This window comes from Salmo salar, chromosome 06, assembly GCF_965601325.2.
Source record: "Salmo salar chromosome 06, fSalSal1, whole genome shotgun sequence".
NCBI classification, from domain to species: domain Eukaryota; kingdom Metazoa; phylum Chordata; class Actinopteri; order Salmoniformes; family Salmonidae; genus Salmo; species Salmo salar.
The window spans coordinates 8,952,077-8,974,778 of NC_138296.1; the positions used below are offsets into that span (position 1 = coordinate 8,952,077).

Here is a 22,702-nt window from a genome sequence, read left to right on the forward strand (position 1 = left end):
GATTATATGCAGTAGGAGTTAGCAGGTTAAGGACCAGATTACATGCAGTAGGAGTTAGCAGGTTAAAGCCAGTGATGTAGTAAACATATAGTTGGTCAACTCTGATCGCCATTCATGGTAAATCAAGTAACGCCCTGTATAATTTCAATGCATTTTTCTGCTGTAGGTGAGTAACTGCTTGCTCCAAATTAAATATTTATGAAAAACGTTTACCCTCCACTACCCCACTGGTTATGGTTAGTGATAAAGTTTTGTGGTCCAGTCAGACAGGACGGGGATCTACAGTAGGGTTAGTGATAAAGTGTTGTGGTCCAGTCAGACAGGACAGTGATCTACAGTAGGGTTAGTGATAAAGTGTTGTGGTCCAGTCAGACAGGACAGGGATCTACAGTAGGGTTAGTGATAAAGTGTTGTGGTCCAGTCAGACAGGACAGTGATCTACAGTAGGGTTAGTGATAAGGTGTTGTGGTCCAGTCAGACAGGACAGGGATCTACAGTAGGGTTAGTGATAAAGTGTTTGTGTCCAGTCAGACAGGACAGTGATCTACAGTAGGGTTAGTGATAAAGTTTTGTGGTCCAGTCAGACAGGACAGTGATCTACAGTAGGGTTAGTGATAAGGTGTTGTGGTCTGGTCAGACAGGACAGTGATCTACAGTAGGGTTAGTGATAAAGTGTTGTGGTCCAGTCAGACAGGACAGGGATCTACAGTAGGGTTAGTGATAAAGTGTTGTGGTCCAGTCAGACAGGACAGTGATCTACAGTAGGGTTAGTGATAAGGTGTTGTGGTCCAGTCAGACAGGACAGGGATCTACAGTAGGGTTAGTGATACAGTGTTGTGGTCCAGTCAGACAGGACAGGGATCTACAGTAGGGTTAGTGATAAAGTGTTGTGGTCAGACAGGACAGTGATCTACAGTAGGGTTAGTGATAAAGTGTTGTGGTCAGACAGGACAGTGATCTACAGTAGGGTTAGTGATAAAGTGTTGTGGTCCAGTCAGACAGGACAGTGATCTACAGTAGGGTTAGTGATAAAGTGTTGTGGTCCAGTCAGACAGGACAGGGATCTACAGTAGGGTTAGTGATAAAGTGTTGTGGTCCAGTCAGACAGGACGGGGATCTACAGTAGGGTTAGTGATAAAGTGTTGTGGTCCAGTCAGACAGGACAGTGATCTACAGTAGGGTTAGTGATAAAGTGTTGTGGTCCAGTCAGACAGGACAGGGATCTACAGTAGGGTTAGTGATAAAGTGTTGTGGTCCAGTCAGACAGGACAGTGATCTACAGTAGGGTTAGTGATAAAGTGTTGTGGTCCAGTCAGACAGGACAGGGATCTACAGTAGGGTTAGTGATAAAGTGTTGTGGTCCAGTCAGACAGGACAGTGATCTACAGTAGGGTTAGTGATAAAGTTTTGTGGTCCAGTCAGACAGGACAGGGATCTACAGTAGGGTTAGTGATAAAGTGTTGTGGTCCAGTCAGACAGGACAGTGATCTACAGTAGGGTTAATGATGAAGTTTTGTGGTCCAGTCAGACAGGACAGGGATCTACAGTAGGGTTAGTGATAAAGTGTTGTGGTCCAGTCAGACAGGACAGTGATCTACAGTAGGGTTAGTGATAAAGTGTTGTGGTCCAGTCAGACAGGACAGGGATCTACAGTAGGGTTAGTGATAAAGTGTCGTGGTCCAGTCAGACAGGACAGGGATCTACAGTAGGGTTAGTGGTAAAGTGATGGCGTTCTCTCTCTCTCTCTCTCTCAGGGACTAATGCTGCCATAGTAACACATAGCCCTGGTTGCTAAGGTTACCAGAAGCATGTCCTGATGTAAACTCGCTGTGACAACTCAGCGACAGCTTAATAAGAGGGGAGATGGTGCGTTTAACACACACGCACGCACACACACATACACACAGAAGATAGACCCACACACACAGCCACAGAGGCCAGGCTTACCAGGACAGGACATTGTGGTGGGGTTTGACAGTATTTATTATTAATATTATCCAATCAGTTTCTGTCTAACAGACTGCATGGAGACAGGTCAATGACTCACCCTGTCACAGGCCACTCACACACAGGTCCCTGCCCTGGACCAATGCAATTACATAACCATTTCAAATAAATCCTCTCATTCACTGTCTGAGTTTCCTCTCAAATAATCACAAGACCTGTTATAACCCCACCCCTCTGTCTCTCTCTCTCTCTCTGTCTCTCTCAATTTGTCTCTCTCTGTGTCTCTCTCTCCCTCTCAATTTCTCTGTGTCTCTCTCAATTTCTCTGTCTCTCTCTCAATTTCTCTGTCTTTCTCTCTTCCTCTCTCTCTTTCTCTCTGTCTCTCTCTGAGGCATAACAGTGGTCTGGAATACTGAGATAAAGCCATGAAGCAGAGATCACACACACTGTATTGTTCCAAACACACACAGCCCTTGGCTATACACCCGGTGCACTTTCCGTCAAAGTACACACACACACACACAAACACACACACACACACACACACAATCACAACCTTCAATGAGCAACCATGGTATTACCTGCCTTGCTGCCTCGCTCTAAACTAAGCTTGAAATCCTCATGCTAGTATCTGGGTATGAAGCCAGGCTGCATGTCATGTCTAGTTTTTCTGGCTAACACAGCTGTCATGGAGAACCACATGTTTTTCACCCAGATTATACATTCTTTGTGTTAACTGACCTGGGTTCAAATACTATTTTATATAGATTTTCTTCGTTTGATTGCGGTGGCCTGGCTTTAATGGACCAATAGAGTGGCTCAAAAATACAAAAACCCTGCCCATCTGGCGCTCCAGGCAGGCTAAAGCAAATTCTAAATGTATTCGGAAAATATCAAATAGTATTTGAACCCAGGTGTGTTGGGAAGTGGTAGGTTAGGATGATGGGGCTCTATAACTTCAGGGCCCGTATCCACAAAGTGTCTCAGAGTAAGACTGCTGATCCAGGATCATTAAGAATATATCAACCAGGGCTCTCCAACCCTGTTTCAGGAGGGTATCTGTTCCTGGAGAGGTTTCAGGAGGGTATCTGTTCCTGGAGAGGTTTCAGGAGGGTATCTGTTCCTGGAGAGGTTTCAGGAGGGTATCTGTTCCTGGAGAGGTTTCAGGAGGGTATCTGTTCCTGGAGAGGTTTCAGGAGGGTATCTGTTCCTGGAGAGGTTTCAGGAGGGTATCTGTTCCTGGAGAGGTTTCAGGAGGGCATCTGTTCCTGGAGAGGTTTCAGGAGGGTATCTGTTACCTGGAGAGGTTTCAGGAGGGTATCTGTTCCTGGAGAGGTTTCAGGAGGGTATCTGTTACCTGGAGAGGTTTCAGGAGGGTATCTGTTACCTGGAGAGGTTTCAGGAGGGTATCTGTTCCTGGAGAGGTTTCAGGAGGGTATCTGTTCCTGGAGAGGTTTCAGGAGGGTATCTGTTCCTGGAGAGGTTTCAGGAGGGTATCTGTTCCTGGAGAGGTTTCAGGAGGGTATCTGTTCCTGGAGAGGTTTCAGGAGGGTATCTGTTCCTGGAGAGGTTTCAGGAGGGTATCTCTCCAGGAACAGAGTTGGAGAACCCTGAGATAGACAGATCCTAGATCAGCACTCCTACTTTGAGACTCTTTGTGGAACGGGCCCTGGTGTCTGAGGGGTTCCCTCTTCTCGTACTGGCCCCTAGTGGTGGAAACTGGAACTGCTATGCAGATCTTTATATAAGGCTGATAGTGCAGTCAAACACTGTTGTGTTTCATATGCTACATCAGTGGGAATCAGTCTTCTACACTACAATAGTTGGTTAGGTTATAGCTTGTATTTGACTCCATTGGGTTAAAATGGTTTAGTTATAATGAAGTGGTAACACGAATTGTAATTTTTCTCTTTCAGGATACAACCATCCCTCACTCATTAAAGTGATGTCCAACCCCAACAATATGGTAGGTAGGTAGGGAGAGAGGGAGAGGGAGGGAGGGAGAGAGTAAATGCATTATGTGGGTTGAATGCTGTAACACAGAATATATTTTTTTGAAAAGTCCCATGATGCTAGTGACTGTTCATTACTGCTTATCACTTAACCATCACTTATTCACTTTACTTTAATAGAATATTTCAGTTGTTGTGTATATTACATTAGTTTAATTTGATGACTTTATTATCTCATTCCAAGTCATCATCTCATCTCTATAGAGCTGCTGTCTCTGCTGTCTGACAAAATCACTATTTTAGTGGTTCTTCATAGTAAATAAGGCTTTATGACTGCTGAATACCAACTATCAATCACTTAGATCATGTATTTTCAGGTAGAGATACCTTGGGAAGTAACTGCTCTCTATGAGCTCACAGAAAAAACCTAACGAAATGGAATCTCTCAGCACTAACTGTTATTGAAAACCAATCAGAAGACATTGGAGTTGAACATCTCTCCCCAGGTTTATCTGACAGTCCTGCTTAGTTCCCCATGTTTACCTCTTTCTCCCTTCCTCTCAGAGTGCGTTTGTGAACAGGCCAGCTCTTGGGATCATGCCACCCGAGAACTTTCCGGAAAAGCTGGCGGAAAGCCTTCTCTCAGTGAGTGCCACACACACGTTGAATACACTGGATCCTTTACTGAAAGACCAGAAACTAACTAGTGATGGATTCTAGCTGGACCCCACCGCTGTAGACTGACTTCCTCCATTTAAAAAGACCAGAAACTAACTAGTGATGGATTCTAGCTGGACCCCACCACTGTAGACTGACTTCCTCCATTTAAAAAGACTAGAAACTAACTAGTGAAGGATTCTAGCTGGACCCCACTACTGTAGACTGGTTTCCTCCATTTAAAAAGACTAGAAACTAACTAGTGATGGATTCTAGCTGGACCCCACCGCTGTAGACTGGTTTCCTCCATTTAAAAAGACTAGAAACTAACTAGTGAAGGATTCTAGCTGGACCCCACCACTGTAGACTGGTTTCCTCCATTTAAAAAGACTAGAAACTAACTAGTGATGGATTCTAGCTGGACCCCACTGCTGTAGACTGGTTTCCTCCATTTAAAAAGACTAGAAACTAACTAGTGAAGGATTCTAGCTGGACCCCACCGCTGTAGACTGGTTTCCTCCATTTAAAAAGACTAGAAACTAACTAGTGATGGATTCTAGCTGGACCCCACCGCTGTAGACTGGTTTCCTCCATTTAAAAAGACTAGAAACTAACTAGTGATGGATTCTAGCTGGACCCCACCGCTGTAGACTGGTTTCCTCCATTTAAAAAGACTAGAAACTAACTAGTGATGGATTCTAGCTGGACCCCACTACTGTAGACTGGTTTCCTCCATTTAAAAAGACTAGAAACTAACTAGTGATGGATTCTAGCTGGACCCCACTACTGTAGACTGGTTTCCTCCATTTAAAAAGACTAGAAACTAACTAGTGATGGATTCTAGCTGGACCCCACCGCTGTAGACTGGTTTCCTCCATTTAAAAAGACTAGAAACTAACTAGTGATGGATTCTAGCTGGACCCCACTACTGTAGACTGACTTCCTCCATTTAAAAAGACTAGAAACTAACTAGTGATGGATTCTAGCTGGACCCCACTACTGTAGACTGGTTTCCTCCATTTAAAAAGACTAGAAACTAACTAGTGATGGATTCTAGCTGGACCCCACCGCTGTAGACTGGTTTCCTCCATTTAAAAAGACTAGAAACTAACTAGTGATGGATTCTAGCTGGACCCCACTACTGTAGACTGGTTTCCTCCATTTAAAAAGACTAGAAACTAACTAGTGATGGATTCTAGCTGGACCCCACTACTGTAGACTGGTTTCCTCCATCTTGTGGATAGTGCAATCCTTCTGACTGGACACCATCCAAAATGCTCCTTCTCTCTCCTCCCCACTTCTCCTTTCCTCCTCTGTCCAGGTTGCTCCTAGTGGTATGAGCCGTGTTCAGACCATGGCCTGTGGATCCTGCTCCAATGAGAATGCATACAAAGCCATGTTCATCTGGTACAGAGTGAGTACATACAAAGCCATGTTCATCTGGTACAGAGTGAGTACATACACTGAGTGTACAAAACATTAAGAACACCTGCTCTTTCAATCAAATATATTTCTAAAGCTCTTTTTTACATCAGCTGATGTCACAAAGTGTGACATAGACTGACCAGGTGTTATACATGACAAACATGACATAGACTGACCAGGTGTTATACATGGCAAAGACTGACCAGGTGTTATACATGACATACATGACAGACTGACCAGGTGTTATACATGACATACATGACAGACTGACCAGGTGTTATACATGACATAGATTGACCAGGTGTTATACATGACATAGATTGACCAGGTGTTATACATGACATAGATTGACCCGGTGTTATACATGACATACCTGACATAGACTGACCAGGTGGTATACATGACATAGACTGACCAGGTGTTATGCATGACATACCTGACATAGACTGACCAGGTGGTATACATGACATAGATTGACCAGGTGTTATACATGACATAGATTGACCAGGTGTTATATATATGTCTGTCTGTCTGTCTGTCTGTCTGTCTGTCTGTCTGTCTGTCTGTCTGTCTGTCTGTCTGTCTGTCTGTCTGTCTGTCTGTCTGTCTGTCTGTCTGTCTGTCTGGTCTGTCTGTCTCAGAATAAGGAGAGAGGCCACAACATCCCCTCTGATGAAGACATGAGCTCCTGTATGATCAACCAGGTGGGTGAAATCTGTTTTATTAGTCGTGTGTACGGGATACACATGGTACACATCGTCCAATGAAATGCTTACTGGCAGGTTCCTTCTGGACAATGCAACAACAATAAGAACTTTTAAAAGATATGAATAGGAACATAAAGTAAATGTCTCAGTAGAATAAACATTTTAATATCAGTATAATACAGGAAGGAACAATTTATAGTCCAGTATTTACACATGTATTGGGGAAGGAGGGGATGAGGGGCAGTGTATAAACTGAGCAGTATAATCTGGTGTGTGTAAGGTGCGGAGAATCAGAGCAGGCCATGACCGGTGTTCATCATCACGTTCCTCTTGACTATTCTTTAGTAGCCACATTAAAATCTCTCTCTCTCGCTCTCTCTCGCTCTCTCTCGCTCTCTCTCGCTCTCAGAACCCTGGCTGTCCAGACCTCAGCATCCTGTCGTTTATGGGTGGATTTCATGGCAGGACAATGGGTCAGTAAGGTTAAATATTATTACACATCTTATTGTTGAATGAAAGTAAAATAACAGACCTGCCTCATCAGGTGGCGGCATTGCAGTTACAAGAAATCTCCATCCACCATGAGACCCACAAAGACCCAAAAGACATGTCTTCTAGTCACCTTACACTCCTAGGAGCTGTTTTATAGACCTAGACACTGAAACCCAAAATTACAGAGTTTGGTGCACATTCTGTCATGCTGGCGGGCGACTTCAATGTCCACCATGAAGACTGGCTGGGTAGCCGAACAACTGTCATGCTGGTTGCTGAGCCCGACAGCTTGCAAGCTGCTTAGGCCTACAACAGATTGTGGTTATTCCAACCAGAGGAGATCAAATCCTGGACCACATCATGACTGACCTTCCGACTGTGTCTACAACACTCGCCAACCTGGGCACCTCGGACCACAACCCTGTCCTAGTAAAGCTTGATCTGCCTGTATACAGAGACAATACTTACAAGAGGAAAGTGTGACAATACAACAAAGCCAGCTACTGGGGAATGCCAGGCTTTATCACATCCACTGACTGGCAGAAAGTCTTCTCTGAGGAAGATACGGAGAAGATGTATAACTAGATTACTGACATCACCCATGATGCCATGGAGCAATTCATCCCTAGCAGAACTGTCACCAGAAAGCCCGGGGGAAAAGTATGGTTTGATGAAAGACCAAGAGAGCAGCATGGATGAAGAAATGTCGCTTTTTTTTCCCCAACAGCTAAAAAAAGAAAATGCCGCCAACAAGCAGAAGTTTTCCCAGGCCAGACACATTCAACCAGACTGAGAAGCAAGCTAGAAGGAACCGTGATATCAAACTCACAAAGGAACTCACTGATAACACCCTAAGCAGCAAGAGATGGTGGAGGCTTGTCAACTCCCGCTCTGGAAGAGCTGCTAACTCTGATATCCCTGTCATCATACACCACGACGTAACACACATCACTGCATGGGACAGAGCAGAAGTGTTCTGTGAGGCTTTTGCACAGAAATGCCACCTACAAGATGCAAAAGACTCTTGCTCCATGTATGGAGTTTTCCTCTAGCTGCTCTATCGAGACCCATTCAAACCCCAAGGACATCAACAGGCTCCTGAAAAGCCTTAAGCCTGACAAAGACTGACAGCTCCACATAACCCAGATGTGAGCCAGTCGACATGGATTAGAATCTCACTGCCCTTTGACTTCCTACTTTCTCTTCCCCCGTTGTCCTGTCTGTTCCCCTACTGTCCTATCTGTTCAATAAAAATACAATAGAATACAAAAGGAGTGGGACTTCCCTATCCTGATCCACCATTCTGAGGACTGCTCTATCCTGATCCACCATTCTGAGGACTGCTCTATCCTGATCCACCATTCTGAGGACTGCTCTATCCTGATCCACCATTCTGAGGACAGCTCTATCCTGATCCACCATTCTGAGGAGAGCTCTATCCTGATCCACCATTCTGAGGACTGCTCTATCCTGATCACCATTCTGAGGACTGCTCTATCCTGATCACCATTCTGAGGACTGCTCTATCCTGATCCACCATTCTGAGGACAGCTCTATCCTGATCACCATTCTGAGGACTGCTCTATCCTGATCCACCATTCTGAGGACTGCTCTATCCTGATCCACCATTCTGAGGACTGCTCTATCCTGATCCACCATTCTGAGGACTGCTCTATCCTGATCCACCATTCTGAGGACTGCTCTATCCTGATCCACCATCCTGAGGACTTCCTGGTCCACCATCCTGAGGACTTCCTGGTCCACCATCCTGAGGACTTCCCTATCCTATCCACCATCCTGAGGACTTCCCTATCCTATCCACCATCCTGAGGACTTCCCTATCCTATCCACCATCCTGAGGACTTCCCTATCCTATCCACCATCCTGAGGACTTCCCTATCCTATCCACCATCCTGAGGACTTCCCTATCCTATCCACCATCCTGAGGACTTCCCTATCCTATCCACCATCCTGAGGACTTCCTGATCCACCATCCTGAGGACTGCCCTATCCTATCCACCATCCTGAGGACTGCCCTATCCTGATGTTTTTTATATTTTTTTTTATTGAACCTTTATTTAACTAGGCAAGTCAGTTAAGATCCACCATCCTGCGCTCTTGTTTAGTTTTACGGTAGCGTAACAGAATGTAACCTCGCAGGATCAGGATGCTCGAACGAGGGTAGGACTGCCCCACTCCTTAAAAACAACAACTCACCATGTCTGATCTGTTTTCAGGTTGCTTGGCAACGACGCACTCCAAGGCCATCCACAAGCTGGATGTGCCGTCATTTGATTGGCCGATCGCTCCCTTCCCTAAACTGAAGTACCCTCTGGAGGAGTTCACACGGGAGAACGCACAGGAAGAGGCCCGCTGCCTGGAGGAGGTGTGTGTGTGTGTGTGTGTGTGTGTGTGTGTGTGTGTGTGTGTGTGTGTGTGTGTGTGTGTGTGTGTGTGTGTGTGTGTGTGTGTGTGTGTGTGTGTGTGTGTGTGTGTGTGTGTGTGTGTGTGTGTTAGGATTGAGTATTTTCCTGAGAATCTACCAATTTTCCCGGTATTCCCTTTCAAACTGGAAGTGCTATTTTAAAAGCATATAATACCAGCCCAAAAATAAAACTGACATAATTATACCACTGTAAATGGAAAAATAGACACATAATTATGCCACTGTAAATGGAGAAATAGACATGATTATACCACTGTAAATGGAGAAATAGACACATAATTATACCACTGTAAATGGAAAAATAGACACATGATTATACCACTGTAAATGGAGAAAGACACATGATTATACCACTGTAAATGGAAAAATAGACACATAATTATGCCACTGTAAATGGAGAAATAGACACATGATTATACCACTGTAAATGGAGAAATAGACACATGATTATACCACTGTAAATGGAGAAAGACACATAATTATACCACTGTAAATGGAAAAATAGACACATAATTATACCACTGTAAATGGAAAAAGACACATAATTATACCACTGTAAATGGAGAAAGACACATGATTATACCACTGTAAATGGAGAAATAGACACATTGATTCAATTGAATCAGTCTCAAAGTTCTATTGAAGTCACCACACTATTTGGTTGATAGTTTTAATGTAGGTCTATGAACCACTGACTGGTATAGTCTAGTTTTAATGTACAGTGAGGGAAAATAGTATTTGATCCCCTGCTGATTTTGTACGTTTGCCCACTGACAAAGAAATTATCAGTCTATAATTTTAATGGTAGGTTTATTTGAACAGTGAGCGTGTCACGGTTGTTGTCGGTGAATGAGGACCAATACGCAGCAGGTACGTGAATGCTCATCTTGATTTTTAATTATCTTCAAAACGAACATACAAAATCACAAAACACGAACGATCAACAAAAACAGTCTGGTAAGGCACAAGGCGAAACACAGAACAATCACCCACAAATCACACATACAAACACACCCTAATATATGGAACTCTCAATCAAAGGCAGATAGACAACACCTGCCTTCAACTGAGAGTCCCAACCCCAATCAACCAAACATAGAAACACACAAACTAGACTAACCATAGAATTAACTAAACATAAACCAAAACCCGGAATTACTAAATCAAACACCCTTTACACAAACACACCACCCCGAACCACATAAAACAAATACCCCCTGCCACGCCCTGACCAAACTACAAAACAATTAACCTTATATACTGGCCAGGACGTGACAGTACCCCCCCCCTTAAAGGTGCTACCCCAGAAGCACCTTAACAAAAAATAACCCCAAGCAACACCAACAAAAAGTCCCCTTTTCTAAAGGGAGGGAAGGGAGGGTGGCTGCCGTCAACGACGGCACTGTGCTACACCCCCCCTCCCCAACCCACCTATTTCTGGAGGTGGCTCTGGTTCCGGCCGTTCCAGGCTGTCGGGCCACTCTGGCATCGCCGAGGGGCAGTCGGGCAATTCGGGACAGTCTGGGCAGTCAGGGCAGTCTGGCCACTCCGGCAGTTCAGGGCAGTCTGGCCACTCCGGCAGTTCAGGGCAGTCTGGCCACTCCGGCAGTTCAGGGCAGTCTGGCCACTCCGGCAGTTCAGGGCAGTCTGGCCACTCCGGCAGTTCAGGGCAGTCTGGCCACTCCGGCAGTTCAGCGCAGTCTGGCCACTCCGGCAGTTCAGCGCAGTCTGGCCACTCCGGCAGTTCAGCGCAGTCTGGCCACTCCGGCAGTTCAGCGCAGTCTGGCCACTCCGGCAGTTCAGCGCAGTCTGGCCACTCCGGCAGTTCAGCGCAGTCTGACCACTCCGGCAGTTCAGCGCAGTCTGACCACTCCGGCAGTTCAGCGCAGTCTGACCACTCCGGCAGTTCAGCGCAGTCTGACCTCTCTGGCGACTGTTGACTGGCGGGCAGCTCTGACGACTGTTGACTGGCGGGCAGCTCTGACGATGACTGTTGACTGGCGGGCAGCTCTGACGATGACTGTTGACTGGCGGGCAGCTCTGACGATGACTGTTGACTGGCGGGCAGCTCTGACGATGACTGTTGACTGGCGGGCAGCTCTGACGATGACTGTTGACTGGCGGGCAGCTCTGACAATGACTGTTGACTGGCGGGCGGCTCTGACGATGACTGTTGACTGGCGGGCAGATCTGATGATGACTGTTGACTGGCGGGCAGCTCTGATGAAGACTGTTGACTGGCGGGCAGCTCTGATGATGACTGTTGACTGGCGGGCAGCTCTGATGAAGACTGTTGACTGGCGGGCAGCTCTGATGAAGACTGTTGACTGGCGAGGCTGGGTTGACGCACTTGTAGCCTGGTGCGTGGTGCTGGTACTGGGCTTACCAGATTATGTACACGCACCTCCAGGCTAGTGCGGGGAGCGGGAACAGGACGAGTCGGACTGGGTTGACGCACTTCCGGGTCCGCACGAGAGACAGGAGCTGGAAACCCAGGGCTATGGAGGCGCACAGCCGGTCTAGATCTTACCTCCTGCACAACCCGCCTTGGCTGGATGGAACTAGTAGCCCTGTACGAGCGGGGTGCTCGTACAGGGCAGACTGGGCTGTGCAGGGGCCTGATGGTAGCCGTGCGTAGAGCGGGAGTTGGGTAGCCTGGTCCTCGGAGGCGTACCGGCGACCAGATGCGCTGCGCAGGCATCCTCCTACCAGGCTGGATGCCCGCTCTAGCACGGCACCTGCGAGGGGCTGGAATAACGCGCACCGGACTGTGCGTGCGTATGGGTGAGATAGTGCGCTCCTCAGCGAAACATAGCGCTCTCCACCCCATACGCTCCTCCATATAACCACGAGTAGCTGGCTTCCGGCTCTTCTTACGCCTAGCCAAACTACCCGTGTGCCCCCCCAAAAAAATTTCTTGGGGGTGCCTCTCGTGCTTCTCCTTCAGCGCGTACTTGGCCTCGTACCACCGCCTCTCTGCCTTGGCTGCCTCAATTTCCCACTGCGGGCGTCGATAATCCCCAGCCTGGTGCCAAGGTCCGGCCCCGTCCAGAACTTCCTCCCAAGTCCACTTCTCCCGCCAGTCCAACTCGAACTCCGTCTGCTCCTTCCTCTGCTGCTTGGTCCTTTGGTGGTGGGTGATTCTGTCACGGTTGTTGTCGGTGAATGAGGACCAATACGCAGCAGGTACGTGAATGCTCATCTTGATTTTTAATTATCTTCAAAACGAACATACAAAATAACAAAACACGAACGATCAACAAAAACAGTCTGGTAAGGCACAAGGCGAAACACAGAACAATCACCCACAAATCACACATACAAACACACCCTAATATATGGAACTCTCAATCAAAGGCAGATAGACAACACCTGCCTTCAACTGAGAGTCCCAACCCCAATCAACCAAACATAGAAACACACAACCTAGACTAACCATAGAATTAACTAAACATAAACCAAAACCCGGAATTACTAAATCAAACACCCTTTACACAAACACACCACCCCGAACCACATAAAACAAATACCCCCTGCCACGCCCTGACCAAACTACAAAACAATTAACCTTATATACTGGCCAGGACGTGACAGAGCGACAGAATAACAACCAAAAAATCCAGAAAAACGCATGTCAAAAATTGTATAAATTGATTTGCATTTTAATGAGGGAAATAAGTATTTGACCCCCTCTCAATCAGAAAGATTTCTGTCTCCCAGGTGTCTTTTATACAGGTAACGAGCTGAGATTAGGAGCACACTCTTAAAGGGAGTGCTCCTAATCTCAGCTTGTTACCTGTGTAAAAGACACCTGTCCACAGAAGCAATCAATCAATCAGATTCCAAACTCTCCACCATGGCCAAGACCAAAGAGCTCTCCAAGGATGTCAGGGACAAGATTGTAGACCTACACAAGGCTGGATGGGCTACAAGACCATCGCCAAGCAGCTTGGTGAGAAGGTGACAACAGTTGGTGTGATTATTCGCAAATGGAAGAAACACAAAAGAACTGTCAATCTCCCTCTGCCTGGGGCTCTATGCAAGATCTCACCTCGTGGAGTTGCAATGATCATGAGAACGGTGAGGAATCAGCCCAGAACTACACGGGAGGATCTTGTCAACGATCTCAAGGCAGCTGGGACCATAGTCACCAAGAAAACAATTGGTAACACACTACGCCGTGAAGGACTGAAATCCTGCAGCGCCCGCAAGGTCCCCCTGCTCAAGAATACATATACATGCCCATCAGAAGTTTGCCAATGAACATCTGAATGATTCAGAGGACAACTGGGTGAAAGTGAAAGTCAGATGAGACCAAAATGGAGCTCTTTGGCATCAACTTAACTCGCCGTGTTTGGAGGAGAAGGAATGCTGCCTATGACCCCAAGAACACCATCCCCACCGTCAAACATGGAGGTGGAAACATTGTGCTTTGGGGGTGTTTTTCTGCTAAGGGGACAGGACAACTTCACCGCATCAAAGGGACGATGGACGGGGCCATGTACCGTCAAATCTTGGGTGAGAACCTCCTTCCCTCAGCCAGGGCATTGAAAATGGGTCGTGGATGGGTATTCTAGCATGACAATGACCCAAAACACATGGCCAAGGCAACAAAGGAGTGGCTCAAGAAGAAGCACATTAAGGTCCTGGAGTGGCCTAGCCAGTCTCCAGACCTTAATCCCATAGAAAATCTGTGGAGGGATCTGAAGGTTCGAGTTTCCAAACGTCAGCCTCGAAACCTTAATGACTTGGAGAAGATCTGCAAAGAGGAGTGGAACAAAATCCCTCCTGAGATGTGTGCAAACCTGGTGGCCAACTACAAGAAACCTCTGACCTCTGTGATTGCCAACAAGGGTTTTGCCACCAAGTACTAAGTCATGTTTTGCAGAGGGGTCAAATACTTATTTCCCTCATTAAAATGCAAATAATTTTATAACATTTTTGACATGCCTTTTTCTGGATTTTTTTGTTATTCTGTCTCTCACTGTTCAAATAAACCTACTATTAAAATTATAGACTGATCATTTCTTTGTAAGTGGGCAATCGTACAAAATCAACAGGGGATCAAATACTTTTTTCCCTCACTGTAGGTCTATGAACCACTGAATGGTATAGACTAGTTTTAATGTAGGTCTATGAACCACTGACTGGTATAGTCTAGTTTTAATGTAGGTCTATGAACCACTGTTGTATGACTGGTTTAGTCTAGTTTTAATGTAGGTCTATGAACCACTGTTGTATGACTGGTTTAGTCTAGTTTTAATGTAGGTCTATGAACCACTGTTGTATGACTGGTATAGTCTAGTTTTAATGTAGGTCTATGAACCACTGTTGTATGACTGGTTTAGTCTAGTTTTAATGTAGGTCTATGAACCACTGTTGTATGACTGGTTTAGTCTAGTTTTAATGTAGGTCTATGAACCACTGTTGTATGACTGGTTTAGTCTAGTTTTAATGTAGGTCTATGAACCACTGTTGTATGACTGGTTTAGTCTAGTTTTAATGTAGGTCTATGAACCACTGTTGTATGACTGGTTTAGTCTAGTTTTAATGTAGGTCTATGAACCACTGTTGTATGACTGGTTTAGTCTAGTTTTAATGTAGGTCTATGAACCACTGTTGTATGACTGGTTTAGTCTAGTTTTAATGTAGGTCTATGAACCACTGTTGTATGACTGGTTTAGTCTAGTTTTAATGTAGGTCTATGAACCACTGTTGTATGACTGGTTTAGTCTAGTTTTAATGTAGGTCTATGAACCACTGTTGGCCGACTAGTAAAATATGATGAGGTTATTACAGTCTAGTGAAAATTCAATTTATTTTAGCCTACCTTTAACTGAAAGATGAAGCTTGGTCCTTTTCTCTCTCCTTACACCTGGCTATCGGGGGAATCAGGGAAGGTTGTGGCAGTTTTTTTATTTCTCTTGTTGTGGTGATTTATTCAGAGGGAACTTTTCTGATTCTTTTCTCAAACCGATCAGCTGTAGCGGAGATTCAGTACCATGGATAGCAAGGTGGTTTATCAATTGCCCGCGTATCTAAACCCACTGTGAATCATACGCCATTCTAAGTTTGGCTATGTTTCATATAAAAGATAACCTTTACTTGTTAGCATTCGTTATCAGTTGTTAGCATTCGTTATCAGTTGTTAGCATTCGTTATCAGTTGTTAGCATTCATTATCAGTGGTTAGCATTTGTTAGCCTAAAAATCTATGGTAGGCATATTTCTAGCAATAAAGTCAATGATAATCTCTCAAGACTTTGTTTTTAAAAATGTATTTAGTCACGGAATAAAATAATGAAACGTGAGCCTTCTGGCTACACAAACTTGGACTGTATAATAAGATGTTGTAAACAAGTCCAGACCCTGAGACATTACTGTTTTTCTTTATTACTCTACACCATTATCTCTTTTTCATTTTCACAAAACTTTCTTGTTCAATTTGAGTTCATTAAAAGACACTCTGTTCTCCCATTATTTTTCTACCCAATTTCGTGGTGTCCAATTGGTAGTTAGTCTTGTCCCATCGCTGCAACTCCCGTACGGACTTGGGAGAGGTGAAGGTCGAGAGCCTTGCGTCCTCCGAAACACAACCCAACCTAGCCGCACTGCTTCTTGACACAACGCACATCCAACCCGGAAGCCAGCAGCACCAATGTGTCGGAGGAAACACCGTACACCTGGCGACCGTGTCAGCGTGCACTGCGCCCGGCCCGCCACAGGAGTCGCTAGAGCGCGATGGGATAAGGATATCCCTGCCGGCCAAACCCTCCCCTAACCCGGACAACACTGGGCCAATGTAGGCACTGCCCCATGGGTCTCTGGGTCAAAAACAGACTGTCAGAAACAGAGTAAATATAGGTAGGTTACTGTGATTGTAGCTGACTGATTCTCAAGACCCAGCCAAGCATTCTACACACAACTTAGGCTATAGGCTACGTAAATCAACCTGGTGGGCCTACCCCGTAGTAAACAAACTAACAAACAAAATCATAGGCTATAGGCTGTACCTGTGGGCTCTCAAAAAGCACAGTGCACCAATGCTTCCTGGTTTCTGATCTTGGTCACAAATTGGCCACAGACTGGGGTGGCTTGGATCGTGGCGAGTGCCTCAAACCGCTGCTGCAGGTATTTTGACCTGTGTGTGTGTTTGTGTGTGTGTGTGTGTGTGTGTACCAGGTAGAGGACCTGATAGTCCAGTGGCGTCAGAAGGGCCGGCCGGTGGCTGGGATAGTGATTGAACCCATCCAGGCTGAGGGAGGAGACAACCACGCAACACCGGACTTCTTCAAGAAGCTACGGAACATCGCACGCAAGGTTGGCTGGAGAGAGAGGGAGGAGAGTGTGGAGGGGGGGAGAGTCATACACAAGGTAGTCTGGAGAGGGAGGAAGGGGATGAGAGTCATACACAAGGTTGTCTGGAGAGGGAGGAAGGGGTGAGAGTCAAATACAAGGTACAGTGCCTTGCAAAAGTATTCACCCCCTTGGCGTTTTTCCTATTTTGTTGAATTACAACCTGTAATTTCATTGGATTTTTATTTGGATTTCATGTGATGGACATACACAAAATAGTCCAAATTGGTGAAGTGAAATGAAAAAAAATACTTGTTTCAAAAAAGTCTAAAAAATAAAAAACGGAAAAGTGGTGCGTGCATGTGTATTCACCCCCTTTGCTATGAAGCCCCTAAATAAGATCTGGTGAGACCAATTACCTTCAGAAGTCAAATATTTTGTTAAATAAAGTCCACCTGTGTGCAATCTAAGTGTCACATGATCTGTCACATGATCTCAGTATATATACACACCTGTTCTGAAAGGCCCCAGAGTCTGCAACACCACTAAGCAAGGGGCACCACCAAGCAAGCGGCACCATGAAGACCAAGGAGCTCTCCAAACAGGTCAGGGACAAAGTTGTGGAGAAGTACAGATCAGGGTTGGGTTACAAAAAAAATATCAAACTTTGAACATCCCACAGAGCACCATTTAAATCCATTATTAAAAAATTGAAAGAATATGGCATCACAACAAACCTGCCAAGAGAGGGCCGCCCACCAAAACTCACGGACCAGGCAAGGAGGGCATTAATCAGAGAGGCAACAAAGAGACCAAAGATAACCCTGAAGGAGCTGCAAAGCTCCACAGCGGAGATTGGAGTATCGGTCCATAGGACCACTTTAAGCCGTACACTCCACGGAGCTGGGCTTTACGGAAGAGTGGCCAGAAAAAAAGCCATTGCTTAAAGAAAGAAATAAGCAAACACGTTTGGTGTTCGCCAAAAGGCATGTGGGAGACTCCCCAAACATATGGAAGAAGGTACTCTGGTCAGATGAGACTAAAATTGAGCTTTTTGGCCATCAAGGAAAGTGCTATTTCTGGCGCAGACCCAACACCTCTCATCACCCCGAGAATACCATCCCCACAGTGAAGCATGGTGGTGGCAGCACACTGTGGGGGTGTTTTTCATCGGCAGGGACTGGGAAACTGGTCAGAATTGAAGGAATGATGGATGGCGCTAAATACAGGGAAATTCTTGAGGAAAACCTGTTTCAGTCTTCCAGAGATTTGAGACTGGGACGGAGGTTCACCTTCCAGCAGGACAATGACCCTAAGCATACTGCTAAAGCAACACTTGAGTGGTTTAAGGAGAAACATTTAAATGTCTTGGAATGGCTGAGTCAAAGCCTTCAATCCAATTGAGAATATGTGGTATGACTTAAAGATTGCTGTACACCAGCGGAACCCATCCAACTTGAAGGAGCTGGAGCAGTTTTGCCTTGAAGAATGGGCAAAAATCCCAGTGGCTAGATGTGCTAAGCTTATGGAGACATACCCCAATACCTTGCAGCTGTAATTACTGCAAAAGGTGCCTCTACAAAGTATTGATTTTGGGGGGGTGAATAGTTATGCACGTTCAAGTTTTCAGTTTGTCTTATTTCTTGTCTGTTTCACAATGAAAAATATTTTGCATCTTCAAAGTGGTAGGCATGTTGTATAAATCAAATTATACAAACTCCCCAAAAATCTATTTTAATTCCAGGTTGTAAGGCAACAAAATAGGAAAAATGCCAAAGGGGTGAATACTTTCACAAGCCACTGTAGTCTGGAGAGGGAGGAAGGGGGTGAGAGTCATACACAAGGTAGTCTGGAGAGGGAGGAAGGGGGTGAGAGTCATACACAAGGTAGTCTGGAGAGGGAGGAAGGGGGTGAGAGTCATACACAAGGTAGTCTGGAGAGGGAGGGGATGAGAGTCATACACAAGGTAGTCTGGAGAGGGAGGGGATGAGAGTCATACACAAGGTAGTCGGGAGAGGGAGGGAGGGGATGAGAGTCATACACAAGGTAGTCTGGAGAGGGAGGGAGGGGATTAGAGTCATACAGTGGGGGGGAAAGTATTTGATCCCCTGCTGATTTTGTACATTTGCCCACTGATAAAGAAAGGATCAGTCTATAATTTTAATGGTAGGTTTATTTGAACAGTGAGAGACAGAATAACAACAAAAATATTGAGAAAAACGCATGTCAAAAATGTTATAAATTGATTTGCATTTTAATGAGGGAAATAAGTATTTGACCCCGTCTCAATCAGAAAGATTTCTGGCTCCCAGGTGTCTTTTATACAGGTAACGAGCTGAGATTAGGAGCACACTCTTAAAGGGAGTGCTCCTAACCGCAGCTTGTTACCTGTAAAAAAGACACCTGTCCACAGAAGCAATCAATCAATCAGATTCCAAACTCTCCACCATGGCCAAGACCAAAGAGCTCTCCAAGGATGTCAGGGACAAGATTGTAGACATACACAAGGCTGGAATGGGCTACAAGACCATTGCCAAGCAGCTTGGTGAGAAGGTGACAACATTTGGTGCGATTATTCGCAAATGGACGAAACACAAAAGAACTGTCAATATCCCTCGGCCTGGGACTCCAATACAAGAGCTCACCTCGTGGGGTTGCAATGATCATGAGAACGGTGAGGAATCAGCCCAGAACTACATGGGAGGATCTTGTCAATGATCTCAAGGCAGCTGGGACCATAGTCACCAAGAAAACAATTGGTAACACACTACGCCGTGAAGGACTGAAATCCTGCAGCGCCCGCAAGGTCCCCCTGCTCAAGAATACATATACATGCCCGTCTGAAGTTTGCCAATGAACATCTGAATGATTCAGAGGACAACTGGTGAAAGTGTTGTGGTCAGATGAGACCAAAATGGAGCTCTTTGGCATCAACTCAACTCGCGTGTTTGGAGGAGGAGGAATGCTGCCTATGACCCCAAGAACACCATCTCCACCGTCAAACATGGAGGTGGAAACATTATGCTTTGGGGGTGTTTTTCTGCTAAGGGAACAGGCCAACTTCACCGCATCATTTGACGGGGCCATATACCGTCAAATCTTGGGTGAGAACCTCCTTCCCCAGCCAGGGCATTGAAAATGGGTCGTGGATAGGTATTCCAGCATGACAATGACCCAAAACACACGGCCAAGGCAACAAAGGAGTGGCTCAAGAAGAAGCACATTAAGGTCCTGGAGTGGCCTAGCCAGAAAATCTGTGGAGGGAGCTGAACGTTCGAGTTGCCAAACATCAGGCTCGAAACCTTAATGACTTGGAGAAGATCTGCAAAGAGGAGTGGAACAAAATCCCTCCCGAGATGTGTGCAAACCTGGTGGCCAACTACAAGAAACGTCTGAACTCTGATTGCCAACAAGGGTTTTGCCACCAAGTACTAAGTCATGTTTTGCAGAGGGGTCAAATACTTATTTCCCTCATTAAAATGCTAATCATTTTATAACATCTTTGACATGCGTTTTTCTGGATTTTTTTGTTGTTATTCTGTCTCTCACTGTTCAAATAAACCTACCATTAAAATTATAGACTGATAATTTCTTTGTAAGTGGGCAAAGGTACAAAATCAGCAGGGGATCAAATACTTTTTTCCCTCCACTGTACACAAGGCAGTCTGAAGAGGGAGGGAGGGAGGGAGGGAGGGAGGGAGGGAGGGAGGGAGGGAGGGAGGGAGGGAGGGAGGGAGGGGATGAGAGTCATACACAAGGCAGTCTGGAGAGGGAGGGAGGGGATGAGAGTCATACACAAGGTAGTCTGGAGAGGGAGGGGATGAGAGTCATACACAAGGTAGGGTTGGGCAATATGGCCAAAATCTCATATCCCGATATAGGTAATTTCATATCCCGATAACGTTTTATATCACGATATAGCACATTTTCGGTAAATTCAATTAATAAATAGTTTATATAAAATTACCACATGTAAAGGCCTATTTCTTATTACATTTTTAATTAAACTCAACAAATAAAAGGTACTTACTCATATTTGATTATTTCTCCTTTTATTTAGAACCTTTGTTTTGAGCACTCGACTGTACTTTTTTGGGTCTCATCCATAGACTCTCTCCGTACTGTTTCACATGATTCTTGTTTAGGTGGTAAAGGAGGTTAGTGGTGTTTGAGCCTGTTGTCGGGACCGGTCTGCGACATATTTAGTAGTGGATGGTTTTCTGGTCCGTGTCAGACGTTTCATAACCAAACCACGTCCATGCAACCGAAGTAGCCCCTCTTCTAGGTACGAGCTCCGTGTCTCTGTGCTCTGTGTCACATTCACTCTCTTTCATGTTTGTTTGTGTAGCAAATTTCCTTACACAACGCAAAGCGTCGTCCAATTGACTAAAAATATTGCCATAAATAGTGTGATTTGCGACACAATGAAATAAACGATAGAGCATAATATGAAACGATAGTCGTTTTTCTATCATCACACGATATATATCGTCATATCGCCCAGCCCTAACACATGGTAGTCTGGGGTGACACTGAAATAAAGTCCATCCATCAATCATGGAAGGAACAAAACATCTTCCCCTCCTCTCCCCTCTCTCAGCATGGCTGTGCGTTCCATTTGGATGAGGTGCAGACAGGTGGAGGAGCTACCGGGAAGTTCTGGGCTCATGAACACTGGGGGATGGACGACCCTGCTGACATCGTCTCCTTCAGCAAGAAGATGCTCACTGGAGGTTTTTACCATAAAGACGAGCTGCAGGCAGACAAGGTAACACACACACACAGGACACACACACACACACACACACACACACACACACACACACACACACACACACACACACACACACACACACACACAGGCGTATAAGGTACACACAGGACACAGACATGCACACACACCCAAACACACTTTGTTTACGTGTACAATGTATAACCTTATTATAGCTGTGTGTGTTTTCTTTCCCAGGCCTACCGTATCTTTAACACGTGGATGGGTGACCCGTCTAAGAACCTGTTCCTGGCTGAGGTTCTAAACGTGATCCGCAGAGAGAACCTTCTGGAGGAGGTGACCCGCTCTGGGAAGACTCTGCTACAGGGACTCTACCAACTACAGGTACTAGAGACTCTACCAACTACAGGTACCAGAGACTCTACCAACTACAGGTACTAGAGACTCTACCAACTACAGGTACTAGAGACAGAGACTCTACCAACTACAGGTACTAGAGACTCTACCAACTACAGGTACCAGAGACTCTACCAACTACAGGTACTAGAGACAGAGACTCTACCAACTACAGGTACTAGAGACTCTACCAACTACAGGTACCAGAGACTCTACCAACTACAGGTACTAGAGACAGAGACTCTACCAACTACAGGTACTAGAGACAGAGACTCTACCAACTACAGGTACTAGAGACTCTACCAACTACAGGTACTAGAGACTCTACCAACTACAGGTACTAGAGACCGAGACTCTACCAACTACAGGTACTAGAGACAGAGAGACTACCAACTACAGGTACTAGAGACAGAGAGACTACCAACTACAGGTACTAGAGACAGAGAGACTACCAACTACAGGTACTAGAGACAGAGAGACTACCAACTACAGGTACTAGAGACAGAGAGACTACCAACTACAGGTACCAGAGACTCTATAAAACTACAGCTACCAGAGACTCTACCAACTACAGGTACCAGAGACAGAGACTCTACCAACTACAGGTACTAGAGACTCTACCAACTACAGGTACTAGAGACAGAGACTCTACC

The 22,702-nt window shown here is 45.6% G+C and overlaps 1 protein-coding gene across 2 annotated transcripts in view; it reads left to right on the forward strand.

Moving 5' to 3' along the window:
• Window positions 1–22,702, forward strand: part of LOC106592407 (4-aminobutyrate aminotransferase, mitochondrial) — a 60,610-nt gene that overhangs the window by 33,482 nt on the left and 4,426 nt on the right. The window contains exons 6-14 of one of the 2 annotated variants that reach the window (XM_045719679.2): window positions 3,864–3,913; window positions 4,464–4,544; window positions 5,878–6,006; window positions 6,623–6,685; window positions 7,098–7,161; window positions 9,418–9,566; window positions 16,808–16,945; window positions 21,522–21,689; window positions 21,891–22,037. In XM_045719679.2, coding sequence (XP_045575635.1) covers window positions 3,864–3,913; window positions 4,464–4,544; window positions 5,878–6,006; window positions 6,623–6,685; window positions 7,098–7,161; window positions 9,418–9,566; window positions 16,808–16,945; window positions 21,522–21,689; window positions 21,891–22,037 — 989 coding nt within the window. The remainder of the gene's footprint in view (window positions 1–3,863; window positions 3,914–4,463; window positions 4,545–5,877; window positions 6,007–6,622; window positions 6,686–7,097; window positions 7,162–9,417; window positions 9,567–16,807; window positions 16,946–21,521; window positions 21,690–21,890; window positions 22,038–22,702) is intronic. The other variant, XM_045719680.2, reaches the window with a different exon arrangement.